Here is a 16,912-nt window from a genome sequence, read left to right as displayed (position 1 = left end):
TGCACTGCCGTACAGAGCAAAAAGAGTGTAGAAAGTTTGTCAGAAGTTGGTAGGCATACATAACCAACCAAGCATGAAGGTGCTTGGTATTTGGCCCGATTTGATGTCTAGTGTGTACCTAATGTTACAGCAAGACCACAAGAAAGGTCCGAGACTTAAAAACAATTTTCAGCTGCACATTCTGGTTTTGAACTTATTTGCATTAAATGCATTAATCACAGAACGAAGTGTTTGCAGCTGAATAATGCTCATTTTGTGTTTGTTGTGCTGTGAAGTCTCTTTTTCGTGTGATCATTTGAAAGGTTGCTTCTGCGGTCTCATTTACAGGTCACTGCTTGCACACCGTGTCTGAGGACAATGCAGAGTTGGCTGAAAGCATGAGTGGCTTCAAGGCATCATCTGGCATTTTCCAAACTCTGTCTCAGGAGCCAGGCATAGCACTATTTCAGGTGCTTTCAGCAGGTAACTTCCAGTGCTCATTCTTTTGAAATTGGCCTGCACTCTGTTTTTTTTTAAATTTTTTTTCTTCTTAGCAATTATATTCTGTTTCATACAGAGAAGGCAACGCTGCCAAAGCTAGCACGCCTGTTTGCTCAGGCTAAGTCCGTGCCCAAAACGTAGTTCACCATACAACCTAAGCGGACACAGGTAAATTTCGTAGCAACAAATACCAAGTGCCCTGACTGTACCTCATTTTTCCTCTTGCCACAATATCATCCTGCGGCTCATTGAGACATCAAGAAATAAGAATGGCGGCTGCTGGGAAAATCGCTCAGACTCCATCCATGCCTGAAAGTAGTTCACACTCAGGGAAAATTATAGCCAGAGGGCCTGAACACTGATCGCCTCACAGCTCCAACCGTAATTGCCAGTGCTAGTACTTCGTTTTATACTGCTCTTTGTTTTCGTCCAAACACTCACCAAGGCTTCAAGAAGAACGAATGATATGTGGTGGAGTAGTGCGGTTTTGCGGGCGCACTACTCCCGAAACCTCCGCAGTGTTGACTGCTGAAACTGAGTATGAAAAGGAGTATAAGTATTGTAAGCCTCTATTAGGATCTACTCTGGGCAGAGTAAACTGGCACCATCCTGCAATGCTAATCTCGCCTACACACTACCACAACAAGAGCAATACATTTAATAAGGCAAGAAACATGATTTTAAATGAGTGGGAGTGGGACAGAGCTTTGAATAGCCACAGAAGCATGAGTTTCTGTGTGAGAGTCGCAAATTCAGGCTTATCCTGATGGTACCACTGCTAACACTATGGCTAGATACAATTTAAGTCTGCAATTGAATTCCAGTGACATTTATTACTGCCATACAATGTTCCCCTGTGACTAGGAGGTAGTCTGTTGTTAAAACTTTTATTGCTACCTAAACAAAAGTTTATCGAAAGATGAAATTACAGAGGTGAGGATTTTTTTGCCTCTAACTTGCTTAATGGAGTGAAGCATTAAAATGTTGATTTCTCTGACTGCTGTAATTGATTAGCGGAGTAATGAAACGCTGTGGGCAGTGAGCTATTGTTCCAACTGCTATTTCATTAAAAGGGCTCTGAAACACCTTCTGAGGAGAGCTTACCTACTCGCTCAATCACTGCGTTGTTTTGCCATGAACACCTGAGCCAAATAATACACTTCTACACGGAGCATCGAACCCACAATCGCATGCGAAAGGTGGCGAGCCCTTTCCAATGACTTTTTCATGCTCGTACCCTCCTCAATCCCTCCGCTCTAGCATATATCAGTTCAGAGATGGCTATTGGTTAGATTCTTTTAGATGTCAGGCACCTACCATGGTCGAGGCCAATAAGTGGTGTAGCTCCTGCCGGTCAGGCAGCTCCACCCCTGGCGGGGGAGTGCCGACTTTTCAGCGTGCAGGAAAAAGTGGCAAGAGGACTGGGAAAGGCGTGAAGATGTTGAAATGAAAATTTTGACTACAGGTAACTCAGCTTCAACAAAGCACATCAAAAAAATTCCTGCTGGAGGATATTCATGAAGCGGTGTCCTTTAAGGGGTTTCCTATTTTCCTTATTTTTAGTCCAATAATGAAACTGTATCACTTTGTTAAGTTTTTATACTGATTTCAACTCTGAAATTAACTTATTCACAACTTTTAGATAATTCTTGTGATGTTAGTCATTCGTTGGTACCTCAGTGCAAAAAGAATGGCTAATAATCAAAGTCATTTTTCAAGGTAAAATTTTTCATTTTACCCTCATTAGTAAGTCTACAGCACTTGGAATAACAACATTTAAGGTGTGAATATCTTGCATCGATAAACTTTGCAAAATTATAAATTTTTTAATCATGATTGAACATCTTGGCTTCGATTATTGCACACACTGTGCCATCAGCTTCCCTTAGCAAACAATATGACATCTCTGTCTGTCCTAGATGTTGATTTATCGACATACTAAGACAACCAGGTGTCCGAAATTTTCATGCCGCGAAATTATCTGCTCCTGCACAAATTTAGCCCACACATTGTTCTGAATTGGTCAAAATAATCATTTCCTGAAGGAAAAAATGGGTAGAGTTGGGGAATTATAGCTGTAGATTCCACAAATGTCATTTTTAAAACATCAATTTCTTGGTCATTTTTTGCTCTCAAAGACCACTGCCCCCCCCCCCAACATCACGGGCATAGTGCAATGCAAATTTATTAGAGCCCCCTTTCAGAGCCCCTTTAAGTTGCATCCTACTATAGCAGCTTGTGGTGGTGCCTGTGCAAGTCACTCGGCTAGAAAGCCACAAGAGACAGTTACTACTGTTCATTTGCCTTGCCAGAAGACGCGACAATTAAGCCCAGGCTGCTACTTGTACTGATGTTTCCAGGTTTGTTGGCTGTTGCTGCTGTGTTCTGCATAGTGCAATAAGGAGGCCACCAAAACATTTTGTGTTCTCTTGAAATGTACGTTTTGTTGCGACTGAGAAGGTGTTATAATAAGCCACCCACTTCAAAAAGCAGTTTAGAGGGCCCCTGAAACGCTTTGCACCATTGCATCGAGGGTAAGAAAAGCGAGACTGATAGATACTGAATTATCCATCATCCTCCTGCAAAAAAAAAAAAATAAAATAAAAAAAATAAAAATCAGTGTAGGTTATGTAACACCATAGACATCAACAGTTAAATCCCTTTTCATTGGCAACTCAGACATTGGAGAGAGCCAGAAAAAAAAATAATAGATTACAGGCTAGAACTGTGCTCCACACACAAATCTGTCACCCGGCTTGGTTGTTTAGTTCTGACTGTCATGCTGACTCCTTGGCTAGAGCTGGACTAGATTGCCACCTCCAGTCTGGCTGGGCCCCCACGTCCCTGCTTTGCCTACTTTTTCTATGAATATAGTCACTATTGCAGGGTGTGACGGTTCATAGAGAACAAATGCCAGCTCCCTCACTCCTGAGGTCACTCGATCGAGCCATATGTTTAAGGCAGGATTCATGCGAGACACTGGCAGCAGACGTTGCTGGCGAGCCATGGGAATAAAAATTGTAATTTAATGGCTCACTTATTGAACTCGTACATGGTATGAACACACAATAGCATTTACCATAAATTTATGCATTTTGTAGCCATCTTCTAAACCATTTCATGGGGCCTTTAAAGGTGATGAACAATTACCGTAGTTGTGACAGCTTCAAGCTGCCTTTGGTGTAGACGTCCTTCATTTCTGGCTTTATGCATTGCAGGGATCCTGATAAACATCACAGAAGCTCAGAAAGTACCCTTGGCACCTGCTTTGTTGTCAATTATCTCTGTTCTAGCAAATGCACTCTCTCTGCCAGTGCTTGACAACATCAAAATGTTGGCAGCAAAGGTGGCTGAGCTTGAAGTAAGTTATTTTTCAAATGTATTGTTGCTTAATCTCTTTACAAATCAAACAAAAATTGTCACAGATCCATAAATTTTCTCTGTTGCTCTCTAAAATTTCTAGATGCTTAAGGGGCTGCAACAGTTGATGACTGTGCTCTAGTAGACTTCATACCGCTGCAAAGTTTCCGTTCTTGATTCTGCTTCATGCTACAGTCACAAAGTGTATGAAAGTTGCACTTGTATGAGGCTGTTGTATTAGGTGTGTGAATCAGCAGCGTAGTGATGCACTCTGTTTCAACATTTTGTGTTTTTCATTCTACACATAGCTTGGGCATATGCAAGGCGGCAAGAAAAGGGGAGGAAGTGTGCTGTCTTTTAAGTACTGACTGTCATCAAGTATTATTCATAAGGTAGCTGAAAGTCAGCCCTGAAAAAGAACACTGAAGTCACATAAAAAAAAGCTATTTTTACCCAGTCCCGGGTACTTGGGCTAGAATTGAATGAAGCATTTTGTGGTTGTGTATGTGGTCGACACTGTAAATCTTTCATTTGCATGCTGTATACATCAAGGCTGCTACTAAATGGCAGTGAGCCGCTACAAGGTTGGCTGGCTACCATGTTGTATGTAATATTTTTGTAGACAGCTGGGGACTATTGTATATTTATAATGTCAGGTTTCATACACTGACAATATAGCTGAACAATACAAGGTACGGTTGCCATAGAAAATAGTTTGTTGTAGATGAGTAACCCTATAGTTCTGCTTAGTGGAACTTATCAGCATTTTCAACGTTAAAATGAGTGCAACTTAGCATGCATTTCTCTGTGCCATTGGAATGGTGGCAAGGTGATCCTGTCGAATGTTGCCTACTTTGTGCAGTCTGAAACGATGAAGCAGAAGTATTTTATTGAAAAAACTGCATCAGATGGTTAATGCCAATGAGTAAAAAATGCTTAGCATGAAATTGTTGTCTTGTGCACAGGAACCTGCTGAGAAGAAAAACATGGACACGCACGTGGTTGAAGAGAAGGTAAATTTTTTAGACTTGTGGAAACTCCGGCTGAATGCTATCTAGAGCATATTCTTATAGCCTCTACTTTGGAACAGGAGAAGGACCATGAGAAAATTCTTGCATCGATCTTGGACGGTTTGATGGCCAAGCAGACAGCCCTGGAGATTCTTTCCAATCTCTGCTGTGGAGAAGGTACTTTGACGTGAGCAGAATGCGTGTTTTTGCTTATGGCAGCGCGTGCTGGCAGAGAAAGCAGATGTAGTTTCGTCCCACCCAACAATAGAGTGCACATGTACATGTAGTCTGTGAGTTAGGAGGTGGTTTGGCTGTGTACTGTTTTGTCAGCGGGCTTAGTTTATTGACCATGCACCATAAGGTGAGTTGTAAAACATAGCTTTGTTTTGTTTGCATTGGAGTTGAGCTGCATCATCTGGGAATCGAATTAACAACATTGTCAGTAGCCCTGAGCTTCACCTGCTATCAGCTTTTGCTTCCATTGCTCCACACTGGAATATGTGTTTTAGGGAAGCCTGATGCCATTTATTGCCCTGTATGGATAACTAAGAACCTCTGGAAATATTGTTATAGTACTAAGAAAACTGGCAAATTATCAGTGCTTTTTATTTTGGAACCCTTAGTGAGTAATCAAAATACTAGCAACTAACTTATTTGGTGGAGTGCTGTCGGGCGCTTTCTTTTTTTGTTTTGGTATGAAAACTGGAGCAGCCTTTATACTGCTGCAGCAGTGTGTGATGTAGTTTCAGGTCGGTGGATGCGATCAGGAAGTTTGCTGGGTTAGGGCAGTTGCAGCGGGTGTAGGACAGGGATAATTGGAGATCATTGGAAGAGGCTTTTATGCTACAGTAAAATGAATTGGGCTAGTGATGATGGTAATTATTTCAATTTTTTGACACAGTGCGAGATGTAAAGAAAGGTCTTTAAAGCTGCTTTTGGTTTGGTGCATTTCATGTGCAGTCTGCCAATATTTGCTGTGTGACAGCATAAAGAGTTTTGTGATCTTGTTGGAGGCTGCAAAAGTTTGCTGGTGTGGTGCATCATGGTGCTTTCGCTCTTTTATTTTTTTTAATTGGCCCGGGACAATGTGCATGATGTCCGCTGCACTGAAGAAAGTTTGTGCTTCATAATGACCTAATGGCCACATTTGTTCATACAATTTGAATTCAGATGGTGGCAATGGAGACGATGATTCCGAAGATGTTTCAGATGATAGCTCTGATGTTTCCGATGGTGATATGGAGACCGAGGAAACCTCTGCCATAGTAAGAACCAACTTAAGCCTGTTCGCATATTTTACCGTGAAATCATGAGGGAAGAGATTTCTTTTTCTTATTATTTTTATTATTTGTTTGTTTGTTTTCCAGTTTCCCTTGAATATATCGTGCGAGTTTCATGAAGCTCTGGTGGGGCAAAACATTGTCCCCAAAGTCTTGGATCACGTGAGCCAAATGGATGAAGCAATTGCCAGCATTCTTCTTGAACACAAGCCTTCATCAGTAGTGCTAAGAAGGTACTGCACCTTGTTTCACGAAATAGATAATGTTGATGGATATTTTACATCGGTCATAAAACTATCACTGATGGATCTTATGAAGACAGTAGCAGTAACTAGTGTATTGAAAGGTATAGGAGAATTAATTACTCTTTGCCAATTTATGAGAGACTCCTCAGCATTTTCATCGTGTTGAAATCTGTCATTGTTGTTAAAGGGTCCTGAACTGCTCCTTGAGCGTGGTAAGTTAACCTATTCTGTGAGTAGTAGGATATGTCGTGGTGAATATTTCAGCCAAGTCTTCTGTGGTCTGTAGTACTCTCAGATAGTACCATGCTCACCTCTGTTCCTTACTGTGGCTTTTTAATGACACTGTGGCTTTTTAATGACAAAAAAATGGGATACCTACATATTGCTTACAAAAAAAAAATCTTTGACATAATTTTTAGACTCACAAAAATTCACAAAATCTTAATTATTCAATCAAAAAACGTGAGAGTAACAAACTGCAATATATGTTTTATACGTCACTGTCAGAAACAAATATTCAAAGTTACAGGTCTTCATGCTAAACTCCCCAATCAGTAAAAAAAGAAATCAATTACTGATGAAAAGTGCTTTGGGCTACTTTGCTGTGTAGCACCAAGGCCAACCTAGGGGCATCTTGGAGAAAACTGTCCCTGGTACGTTCAGAGAGGCTTGGAAAGAGCACTGTATCTCCTCGGCAGTGGTGTGTTGACAGTCCGAGTTGGATGAAGCAGTCATCTCTGTCAAAACTAAAATCAGGCGAACGGGCGCCATCTTTTCACACAAAGCTGTCGCTTATATATACAAAGTGTCGATGCTGCGGAATCGCAAGACCACTGCCGTTTCTGAGCAGGGTCGGTGTGAGATGAGTACACAACCTTGGACACCACGCGCTCCTTGATTGCTTTATGTTGACAGGTTCTACGGGAAGTTGAAAAATTCTCCCTCATGAGGCTGATGAAAAAACTGAATCCGAAACTGAAGTACAGTCCTTATGAAAACTACTGCATATTGTTACTCATCCAGGAATGGTCCTGGTCACGCATAATGGGCCATTTTGGTGCCATTTTTCAAATTGAATGATTTGAATGGCGTGGGAAGGAAAGAGTTATTTATTTATTTGTACCACAAAGGCCCTCAAGGGGCCATTACATTACATTAGTGGGTGCTCCAACAATTACCACTTACGCTGCCTCAGTTAATTGGAGCACACTGCCATCGGTGAGTCTAGTATAGGCACTGTATTCGTTTACAGTTGATGAATTGCAAGCAGCTAAACAGTATTACAACAAATGTTTGTACTGCACATTATATGATTGAACATGTCCAAGCAGAAAGGCGTGAAAAACATGCTGCTTTCTGAGCTGTGCAGCTTTCCTTATAAAGGTGTCTCTCTAGTTCTGTTTTTTTATTAATACAGGAGTGTTCACATTGCCAATAGGTACAAGCGTTGACTCCTTCTGGCCCTGATTATCTGTTAACTGCTCACTACTCTCTCTGTTGAGATGGCAGTCAGACATTTCGTTACATCTTTCAAACTCTGTGCCACACATTATTACACGTTGTACATTGTCTGCATTCTTCACGAGGCCCCCTTTTTTTTTCAATTGTGTTTTGAAATGCCTCTGTAGAAACCAGCGTCACTTTTCATCAATCGCTCACAAGGGCATGGAGTGCATGTAAATTAGATATTCAGGCAACAATTTCTCTAACTTGTTAGAGCCTAGAGCTTGCGGTCAATTTGAAAGTTTCAATTTTATTTATTCTGTACTAGGGACTCAAGGAGAGAGTACAAGTAAAGACATGAATTAGGAAACAAAAACTTCTTCAGGTTATTGTTCAGAGTCACTATGCAGCAGTATTGTTCAAGCAGCACTGCTCTACAAGTGTTCACAGGTGAAAAGTATTTAGGTGTGTCACTTTGTACAAAGCACATAGTTTTGAGAAGTTTTAAGGTTGTATTTATCATCACTGGGGTCTATAGTTGGATACAACTTAAGTCTGCAATGAAGTTCCGCCCACATTCAGGACCAGCGAACAGGATTCCTCCACGACAAAAAAGTAGTCCGTTGTTCAAACTTCTCTTGTCACCTAAACAAGAAGCTAATCACAAGAAAAAAGTTATAAGCTCTAAAATTTTGACACCTGGCTTGTTTAATAAAGTCGAACATTAAAAACCTGATTTCGTTTACTTTTGTGACTGGGGAGCGGAGCAGTACATTTTGCCGCGGACCGTGGCCCAGTGTTAACAGCTGCTGTTTTTTTTAAGTTGTATCCTACCATAGTATGAGCAGTCTAGTGCTGGCCTAATACAGTCACTGACTGATTTTTCGGACTCGAATGGACCCGGAAAATGGTCCGAATTATCGAACAGCCCGAAAAATCCGTGACGTACAAAAAACCACTTTATTGAGATAAAATCGGCTTAAAAATGTCACTGATTTTACCTCGCGACAAATTGCTCTTGCTGGCGACGATTTGCGCCTGTATTTGCGCCAAAGCTGTGCTTTCACTGTACACGCCTGACAGCAAGGTCACCACATTTAGTTGGAATACTTCCCACGCTTCTTTGACAGACCCGGCGGGGCCATGTTGTCCACAACCCGAGTGTGTACCACACCGCTTGTCAAACACACGCAAAGATAAGGCACTTTTTGTTCAAAGCGGTGGAACCGCCGGACGCAATCACAAAACGGCGAACGGATGTAACTTCGTGAAGACTGAGCGCCACTCGGTCGATGCGGTCAGAGGAACCCAAGTGACGAAATGACGAATGGCAAACGTATGAGACCCGCCGCGATGGCTCAGTGGTTAGGGCGCTCGGCTACTGATCCGGAGTACCCGGGTTGGATCCCGACTGCGGTGGCCGCGTTTCGATGGAGGCAAAACGCTAAGGTGCCCGTGTGCTGTGCGATGTTAAAAGATCCCCAGGTGGTCGAAATTATTCCGGAGCCCTCCATTACGGCACCTCTTTCTTCCTTCCTTCTCTTAGTCCCTCCTTTATTCCTTCCGGCTGAGATGCGAGATAGCTCCTGCACAATTTCCTTCCCCCAACAACCAATTTTCAACGTATGGGACGAGCAATAACTGCCCGTGACAACGTCGGCGACAAAAACAAGTTGACGGCGATGACAATCCGGCTGCCACTTCGAAGTGTCAGAGATCGCAGGGACCTCTACTGGCAACAATGAGGAACCGAAAGTATGTCACGCCAATCTAACTGCCGCGTAAATCCACCTCAATCCAAGATGGCACCTTTTGCACTGGCGAAAAGCCGATAAGCTGGCCGATTTTGGCCCGCAGGCGACTGAAATTAGTCCGAAAAATCGAACTTTCGGACTTTTGATGTCCGAAATATTCGTCACAAATTGTATGTGCTTCTATGGGGTGACTGATGGCGCCTCATCGAGGTCCGAAATATCCTACAAGTCAAATTATTGGAGTCCGAATTACCTGTCGACTACTGTACTTGGAAAGGAATTGTCTCAAGCCCCGTCTTTAGTGTCATTCAAGCAGTAAAATATTAGACTTTGTATATGACATTTTAAAAAATTTGTGCAATCTTTAGATATTTGGAAGAATTCAAATTGTTTCATGTTGAACTGCTATAGAGCTCTGATGGTGCTCAACTAAGCAAGCTGACCTAGTCAGCAAAATGCGTGAAGAAGTTGAAATGTCATCTTTTCAGAGTTCATGCTGTGAGGTGTCGTGCCCTGCTTTGCATTGGTAATCTGGCTGCAGCACTGGATCCTGATGATCTTGGAGGCATCTCTGGTTTAGTTAGCACATGGACCTGCTTGGCACAGTTGGCGTTTGTGCACATGGGTAAGCGTTACTCATTTGTTAGAATGGTCTCAACGGGGCAGTTGTGAGCTCACATTGAAGGTTGCCTTGTCGACAGACTGGTCAGGAAGCAGGCATTTGTTAACGCAAAAATGCATCTTTTGCACAAGCTCTTTCTTCCCCTTCCTTTAACATGTTTACTCTTGAATTTAGCAGAACTCACCAGGTTATGTTAAAAAGTATGGTAATGACAATTTTGTGCATTTGTTTAGTGCTTCTAGAAAGTGAACTCGTTAGATTGCAGTTGCAGCATTTTATGCATGCTCTTGAGAAATAAGTTCAATGAAGATTTGATTTTCCATGTGTGCAACTTGATTGGCAGATCCTGATTGGTTTTTGTTGTGACAGAAGGCATCGTCTCACATCAACCTGGCCTGATTGGCTTAGCTGGCATGGGCTGCTAACCTAGCCTGTATGACAGAAATGTCTTGTAATCTGTTATATTATGGTTTATGGGGGTTTAATGTCCCAAAGCGACTCAGGCTATGAGGGACGCCGTAGTGAAGAGCTCGAGAAATTTCGACCACCTGGGGTTCTTTAACACGCACTGACATCGCACAGTACATGGATCTCTAGAATTTCGCCTCCATCGAAATTCGATCGCCGCGGCCGGGATCGAACCCGCGTCTTTCGGGTCAGCAGCCGATTATGTCATGCGAGTACTTTGTATGATAGCTGTTGGCATTGCCAGGCATTTTCCTGATTGCTCATTTTATAAACAGGTAAGACTACTGGAGAGCATAGAGGTTTAACAGCATATAGCTTATTCTACAACATGCAGCCACACTGGAATTTACTTGGTATCTCTGAGCGTGTAGCTGGTTGCAGCATTGTTTTGCGTGCATGTCAACATGCGTGTTACAAGTAACATGTAGCAGATCTGTGCTTAATAGTGATAGCGTGGAGAAAGTTTAACATTTGATGTCTGATTTCTAGAATTCTTTCAGAAAATTATTAGTGCATTGAAACTAAATATATAAACATACAGTTTTGTTTCAGTGAAGTCTGGCTTTCGTTAGTATACTTATCTGTGAAGTACCGTATAAACACGTGTAAGGGCCGCACTTTTTTTTCCAGACTCAAGTGCCAATTTGCAGAGTACAGTCCATTTACGCAATGTGCGTTTTTTTTTTTTTAAGTAGAAAAAATGCACCCATTAGGGTAGAGCATATTTATTCTATGCTCAGTCATTGCTCGCTGAGTCAAAATTCTGATTTTGAGCTGGTGCTGTGCTCTGATGCATGCTCATCCCACAAAAAGTCATCTTCCAGCAGCTCTTCTTCCATTGCGGGAAACTAGCACGGCTTGCCTCGGAAAGTGTGCTTTTTTCAGCTTGTGGTCCCTAGTGCATCCTTTTGGTTGCAGCATCGTCGAACGCACTTCTTGTCCATGTCGAATTTCCTGCCCGCAGCATGCTTGTCATATTTGAGAACAAACTCTACGGCTTTCAATTTAAAGCTAGCTATGTAGCTATATTAAGATGCTTGCCCATCAAGCTGAAATTACAATGCTCGGTGGCAGTTCATGAAAAGAAAAATGCAAGCAGCACACGAAAGCCATAACTCGTGTGTAGTTGACAGCCACAAAAAGTTGGAGCTGGTGATACTGATGCCGATATGGATAGCAGGAGTTCGCAGAGGACAAAAAAGTTGACTGATGGTGATGATGACTTGTGGCCTCATACATGGGCCTCACATGAATGCGGCCGTTGCACACGTATATACAAAATATCTGTCCACTTTATCAAGCTGAAGACCCTAAAATATCTGCAGTATGCAGTACTAGCTCCCCATTCTCTACCTTTGAACCTCATTTGGTAATATTTGCAACTGTCCTTCTGCCTACTTGTCACTGTTGCTCTGCCTTGAGATCTTTTTTTTTTATTAATATTCCAAAAAGTGGTTGCTAGTGGAAAGTGTACAGATGAGATTATTGCATATGGACAAGTTCAGATAGGTACTATCACAAGAAAAAGTAAATGTACTATGGAAACGACTTTTAGATTTGTACAGCTGAACACTGCAGTTCAAAAACGAGTGTGATGAGCATAGTCTACCGTGCTTAGTATCTACCAGCAGATTTAACAGTTGCTGCTATGCCAGGTTTCAAGAAAATTTGCTTCCATGGTCTGTTTACTTTTTCTGCCGATAATACATTTGTGAAGTGTACAGGTGAGGCTATTGTGTAATGGTACACTGCTGTACTGCCGAGGAGGAACGTTTTCAGGACATGCGAAAAGTGATCCAGGCGTATAGGTGCTATGTGCGGCAACGATCATGTGCTGTCACTACCAGACATTAAAGATGGCAAGTCCAGCTTTCACCTCCGCGGGTGTAGTGTTGAGCCACTGGCAGATAAGCAGAACTTCTCTATAGTAAAGTCACTTGGACCAACAAAAATCTTTACTATATCAGGGTCTTTACTATATCAGTTGTTGGTGATGGCATGGTTCTGAGGATGCTCTTTGGCTACTTACTAAATACAAAGTGTTGGTCTATAGAAGAAACGCTCAGAAATATTTTTCATCCTGCTCTTATCGACCATTTATATGATAGTTATTTGTTTTCAGTTATCACATTTTGCGTTATCACGTTTCCAATTTTGTTTACATCTTGTGGAAGTACTGCATTTGCACAAATGCAGTGCGGCTACGATTATAACACCAGTTTGATTCTGTGTAAAATAAAAATTGGAGGACACTTAAGCTTCGCCTGGTGGAACGCGACAGCGTGCTGTAGCGCTGCCAGGGAATCTATGGAATGCTATGGGCCGTTCTATGGCACTTTTCTTCTATTGTTTTGTTTAGATTTCAACAGCTGAGTGGTGGCTGTGACTTCAAAATATATTTAAGGTCACCCGAGGCCTAAAAAAAAAAAAATAACACCTATATTATAGCTGCTTGTTCATTTGTCACTCCGGCTCTTGGGTCAAGCTGGTGTAACAGTAAAATGACAAAAGCAGCAATTACATCATAGGTTTTTTGTGCCCCGCATGACCTACAGTCAACTTTGGCATCATAACCGCCAATTCCATAGATGCCCTTGCGCCATAAAAAATCACTATCATCATCATAACCACCAATTCAGCAGTGAAAACCTAAACAATATGATAAAATAAATTTCATTATAGATTGTTTAGCAGGCATAGGTGAATTATTACATGGTGATCTATGTCTTGTGCACTATTATAAGGAAGAAAACACTGCCAAAATTCAGTGTGTATAGGCATTTAACAGATTATTTGGTCCCATTAGGTTTACATAGAAAAAGTGCTGAATTGAACCATTGAGCTACAAAACAGCTTTGTCATGCAGCATTATCTGTAAAGGAATGATTTTTAGGCTTTTTTGCCAGTTATGTAGTTTATTTTTGCACCACCATTTTTTTTTTCTCACAAAAAGAAGTGTAATCAAGTGGGTGGGGAAAATTTTGTTCTAGATTACAAAGATCTTGAGCTACTGGAGGCAAGCACCAGCGCATGTCGTTCGGTGCTGCAGGCTCTGGCTTCTGCTGCCGCCCATGGTGGAACAAGTGACACACCACCCCTGCCCAGCATCTCTGACGAGGAACTCAAAGTCCTTGCTCAAGTGGGGTTGCAGTGTTCCGAGCCAGCTGTTAGGACTAATGTGACCCGTATTATGGCTACTTTGGGTTGTCTACTGGGTCCACACCAAACAAATGTGCTCAAGGTATGTAACTCTCATTTAAATTCTATCATTGTTCTCCGTGCTGCTTGCTGAAAGTACTGAGGAATAGAAGTTTTTATCTAATGTTTTTGTGCATTTCACTCTTCTACTACACAACTGAACTACATAGTTTGGGCTCATCTTTAATCATTATGCTTCTAATTGCTTGGTTCAAAATACTAATGTGCCTTGTATGCTTGTATGCAGAAGGTAGGCCAGTGCCTTTTGGAGATATCCCTCAAGGACCCCGACATTGTAGTGGTAACGGAAGCACTGGATGCCTTGTTCGACGTCTTTGGAGAAGACACAACTGATACCATTGCTGCAGAAATTGAGTTGGTGACAAAGTTGCGCCAAATGCTACCTGCCTTTAAAAGCAAGGTTAGTGGGAAGATGAATGAAATTATTGTTCTGTTATGCTGCAGGCTCTTCTGACAATATCCTGTCTTCGAAAATTTCAGTACACCAGACTCACGATATTTCAAATTCTGATAATTCGAACTTTCAGTCAATTCGAACAAATTTCAAAATATTGGTTGGCTGGCTATATTTTCAATGCGCTCTTGTGCCAATGCGCGCTTCCCTCGCTTCCATCCTAGTGGTATTTTCGTTCTTCTAGCATGCTGAAACTCCACGCTCGTCACATCCTGTTCACTGTGTGCTGAAGCATCCTGACATGTGAAGAAGCTCTTGCGCTACCTTGTCACACATTAAAAGAAACCGCGGATACTCTTACTATAGTGGAGCAGTTCTGTTTCTGACTGCCAGTAGTGTGCACAAATAAAACATTTCACGGAGCTCTGAGAAGTCGCTGTTGTCACATAGTTTTCATCTTAAAAGTAGGTAACAATTGTCCAGGTTCCCACCAAATAAATTTCGCTTTCACATGAACGGTTTTGGCAGTTTTGGGGAGCTATTCAATAAGATAATTCAGACGTGCACTCCCTTGAAGTCCGAATAACGAGGTTTTACTGTATTGCTCTGGGAAATGAATCATGGGCTCATCTACTGCTGCGATGGCTTGGTGGCTATGGCGCTTGCCTGCAGGGCCCAAGGTTGTGGGATCGAATCTCAGCCTTTGTGGCTGCATTTCAGTGGAGCCAGAATGTGAAAAAAATGCCTGTAGTATGCTGTGTGATGTGGGTGCACATTAACCCTCACATGCCACCACCATTTACTCATTTGGTAAATGCATTGCGTATGTGGTTGGCTGTAATAACCATATTGTAAAGGGACGTCGAGCACAATTCCACCCAATTTTTGTTTGTAGTAAAAATCGTGAGTCTTTCTGGCTATGCTGATGTTTTTTGGTAACAAAAAACAAAAACACATTTATTTCTGAGAAGATTGGGTTGAAAAACGCAACATTTATTTTTTCATGTCACTTATTCAAACTTCTAATGTCAAGACTGAAAAGGACACCGTGATCTCCTTTTGGATGTTAATAGGAATATAGCCTAGCCTCGAAGCACTGCCTTGACGTCGCCACAGTTCAATTTTTCTGAAATGGCTGGTTGTGGCAATATATGTATTTTATTGTTTTTTTACCTTTCCTAGCTTCATTTCCAGTGAAAGTAGCCTCTTTGTCATTAGAATGCGGTCTCCTATCTAATCTATCAACACAGGCTAACGTAAGTTTGACCTTGGTGTCCCTTTAATATGGTCATGTCGAAAACAAAGGTGAACATTTGGGAACAAGTAATTGAAGTAACACAAGTAGTCAATTGCAGTGTTTGCCTGGATAGGATTTTCCAAAACTTACTTGCTAATGCCAAGGCAGCCAACAATGCAGGGACAAGTACTACCACTAGCAAGGTATTTGCTTAGCTGATGTGAGCAGGCATATTTCAACAGCCAGTTCCAGTAATGTCTTGGCTTGTAAAAGCTGCTGTGTCACAAATCATGTGCATCTGACATCACATTGGTGAAACAGTAAATAATTAGCTTTTGCTGGTGTGATACAAGTTATTTTGCACTCATATTGTTACTGTGCATGAAAGCCAATGACTGCCTGTTTTACTTTCTAGGTGAATCAAGCAAAGAAGACATTGGCGTACCATTATCCAGTGATCGCCACAACCAAAACAAACTTGGTCAGATTTCTAAAGTACAAAGCACAAAGGAGAGGAATTCAGAATGGCTGTGGAGGCGATATTGGCTAAAAATATTTACTGTGTGAAGATACTGAAGCCAGCTTTTTATGTTTCAAATTTCTGGAACCATGTAAATTTGTCGCCAGTGCAAACGTGTGCTGCACAAGAATAAAAGCTTTTACTGCTTCTTGAACTCCAGGTTCTCAATTGCATGGCACTGCTGCAAGTTCTCCAATATTACCGTATTTACATGCATAATTTGAGCACTTTTTATTCAGAAATTAGGGCTCTAAGAAGGGAGTGCGCAAATTACGCGGGGATTTCGCGAGCGCGACTTAAAAAACTCCGCAAAGGTCATAACGTGCAATATAGGTATAGTGTATAGTGTATGTTGCTCCGTATACATCAGCACCCGGACCCGCACCCTACGCTAGCCAGGCCCCGAAAAAAAGTTCACTCTAAATGAAAGGCCGCGCACCCCCCCCCCCTGCAGGATGGCATGAAAGTGCATGCACGAAGATGAATAAGACGCTAAAACAGCGTCATCGCTTGCGGCCCAGCCTATTGTTCGGTAGTTCCGGATTCCGTAAGTTTGCTTTCGCAACTTCATCTGGGAAAGCAATCGCGAATCAATAAATCAAATATCACACCACACATTTCTTTAACAGTACCGCATGAGCATTGACTAAACTGCTTGTTGGCGCCTTATCACAGCGCGGAGCTGAGAAGCCAGCAAGAATAGCCACGTGCGCACAAGTTTTCCGACACAACGATTGTCGTCTATGGGCAAACTTGTGTGCACGCAGTTATTCTCGCTGGCTTCGCCGCTCCGCGCCATGATAAGGCACTGACAGGCAGTTTGAAGCTTGCCGTATAGTTGTGATATCCCATCACTAGGCACGACCAAACAACCAAACAC

At 42.1% G+C, this 16,912-nt stretch overlaps 1 protein-coding gene across 1 annotated transcript in view; it reads left to right on the top strand.

Moving 5' to 3' along the window:
- Window positions 1-16,186, top strand: part of LOC144113666 (HEAT repeat-containing protein 3) — a 37,806-nt gene extending 21,620 nt beyond the window's left edge. The window contains exons 6-15 of the mRNA XM_077646881.1: window positions 328-462; window positions 3,699-3,841; window positions 4,806-4,853; window positions 4,931-5,027; window positions 6,021-6,115; window positions 6,218-6,363; window positions 10,061-10,197; window positions 13,653-13,903; window positions 14,108-14,281; window positions 15,928-16,186. Coding sequence (XP_077503007.1) covers window positions 328-462; window positions 3,699-3,841; window positions 4,806-4,853; window positions 4,931-5,027; window positions 6,021-6,115; window positions 6,218-6,363; window positions 10,061-10,197; window positions 13,653-13,903; window positions 14,108-14,281; window positions 15,928-16,062 — 1,361 coding nt within the window. The 3' untranslated portion in view covers window positions 16,063-16,186. The remainder of the gene's footprint in view (window positions 1-327; window positions 463-3,698; window positions 3,842-4,805; window positions 4,854-4,930; window positions 5,028-6,020; window positions 6,116-6,217; window positions 6,364-10,060; window positions 10,198-13,652; window positions 13,904-14,107; window positions 14,282-15,927) is intronic.
- The last annotated feature ends 726 nt before the right edge of the window (window positions 16,187-16,912 follow it).

The sequence above is a fragment of the Amblyomma americanum genome, chromosome 1 (genome assembly GCF_052857255.1).
Source record: "Amblyomma americanum isolate KBUSLIRL-KWMA chromosome 1, ASM5285725v1, whole genome shotgun sequence".
Lineage (NCBI taxonomy): Eukaryota > Metazoa > Arthropoda > Arachnida > Ixodida > Ixodidae > Amblyomma > Amblyomma americanum.
This window is presented reverse-complemented; position numbering and strand designations above follow the sequence as displayed.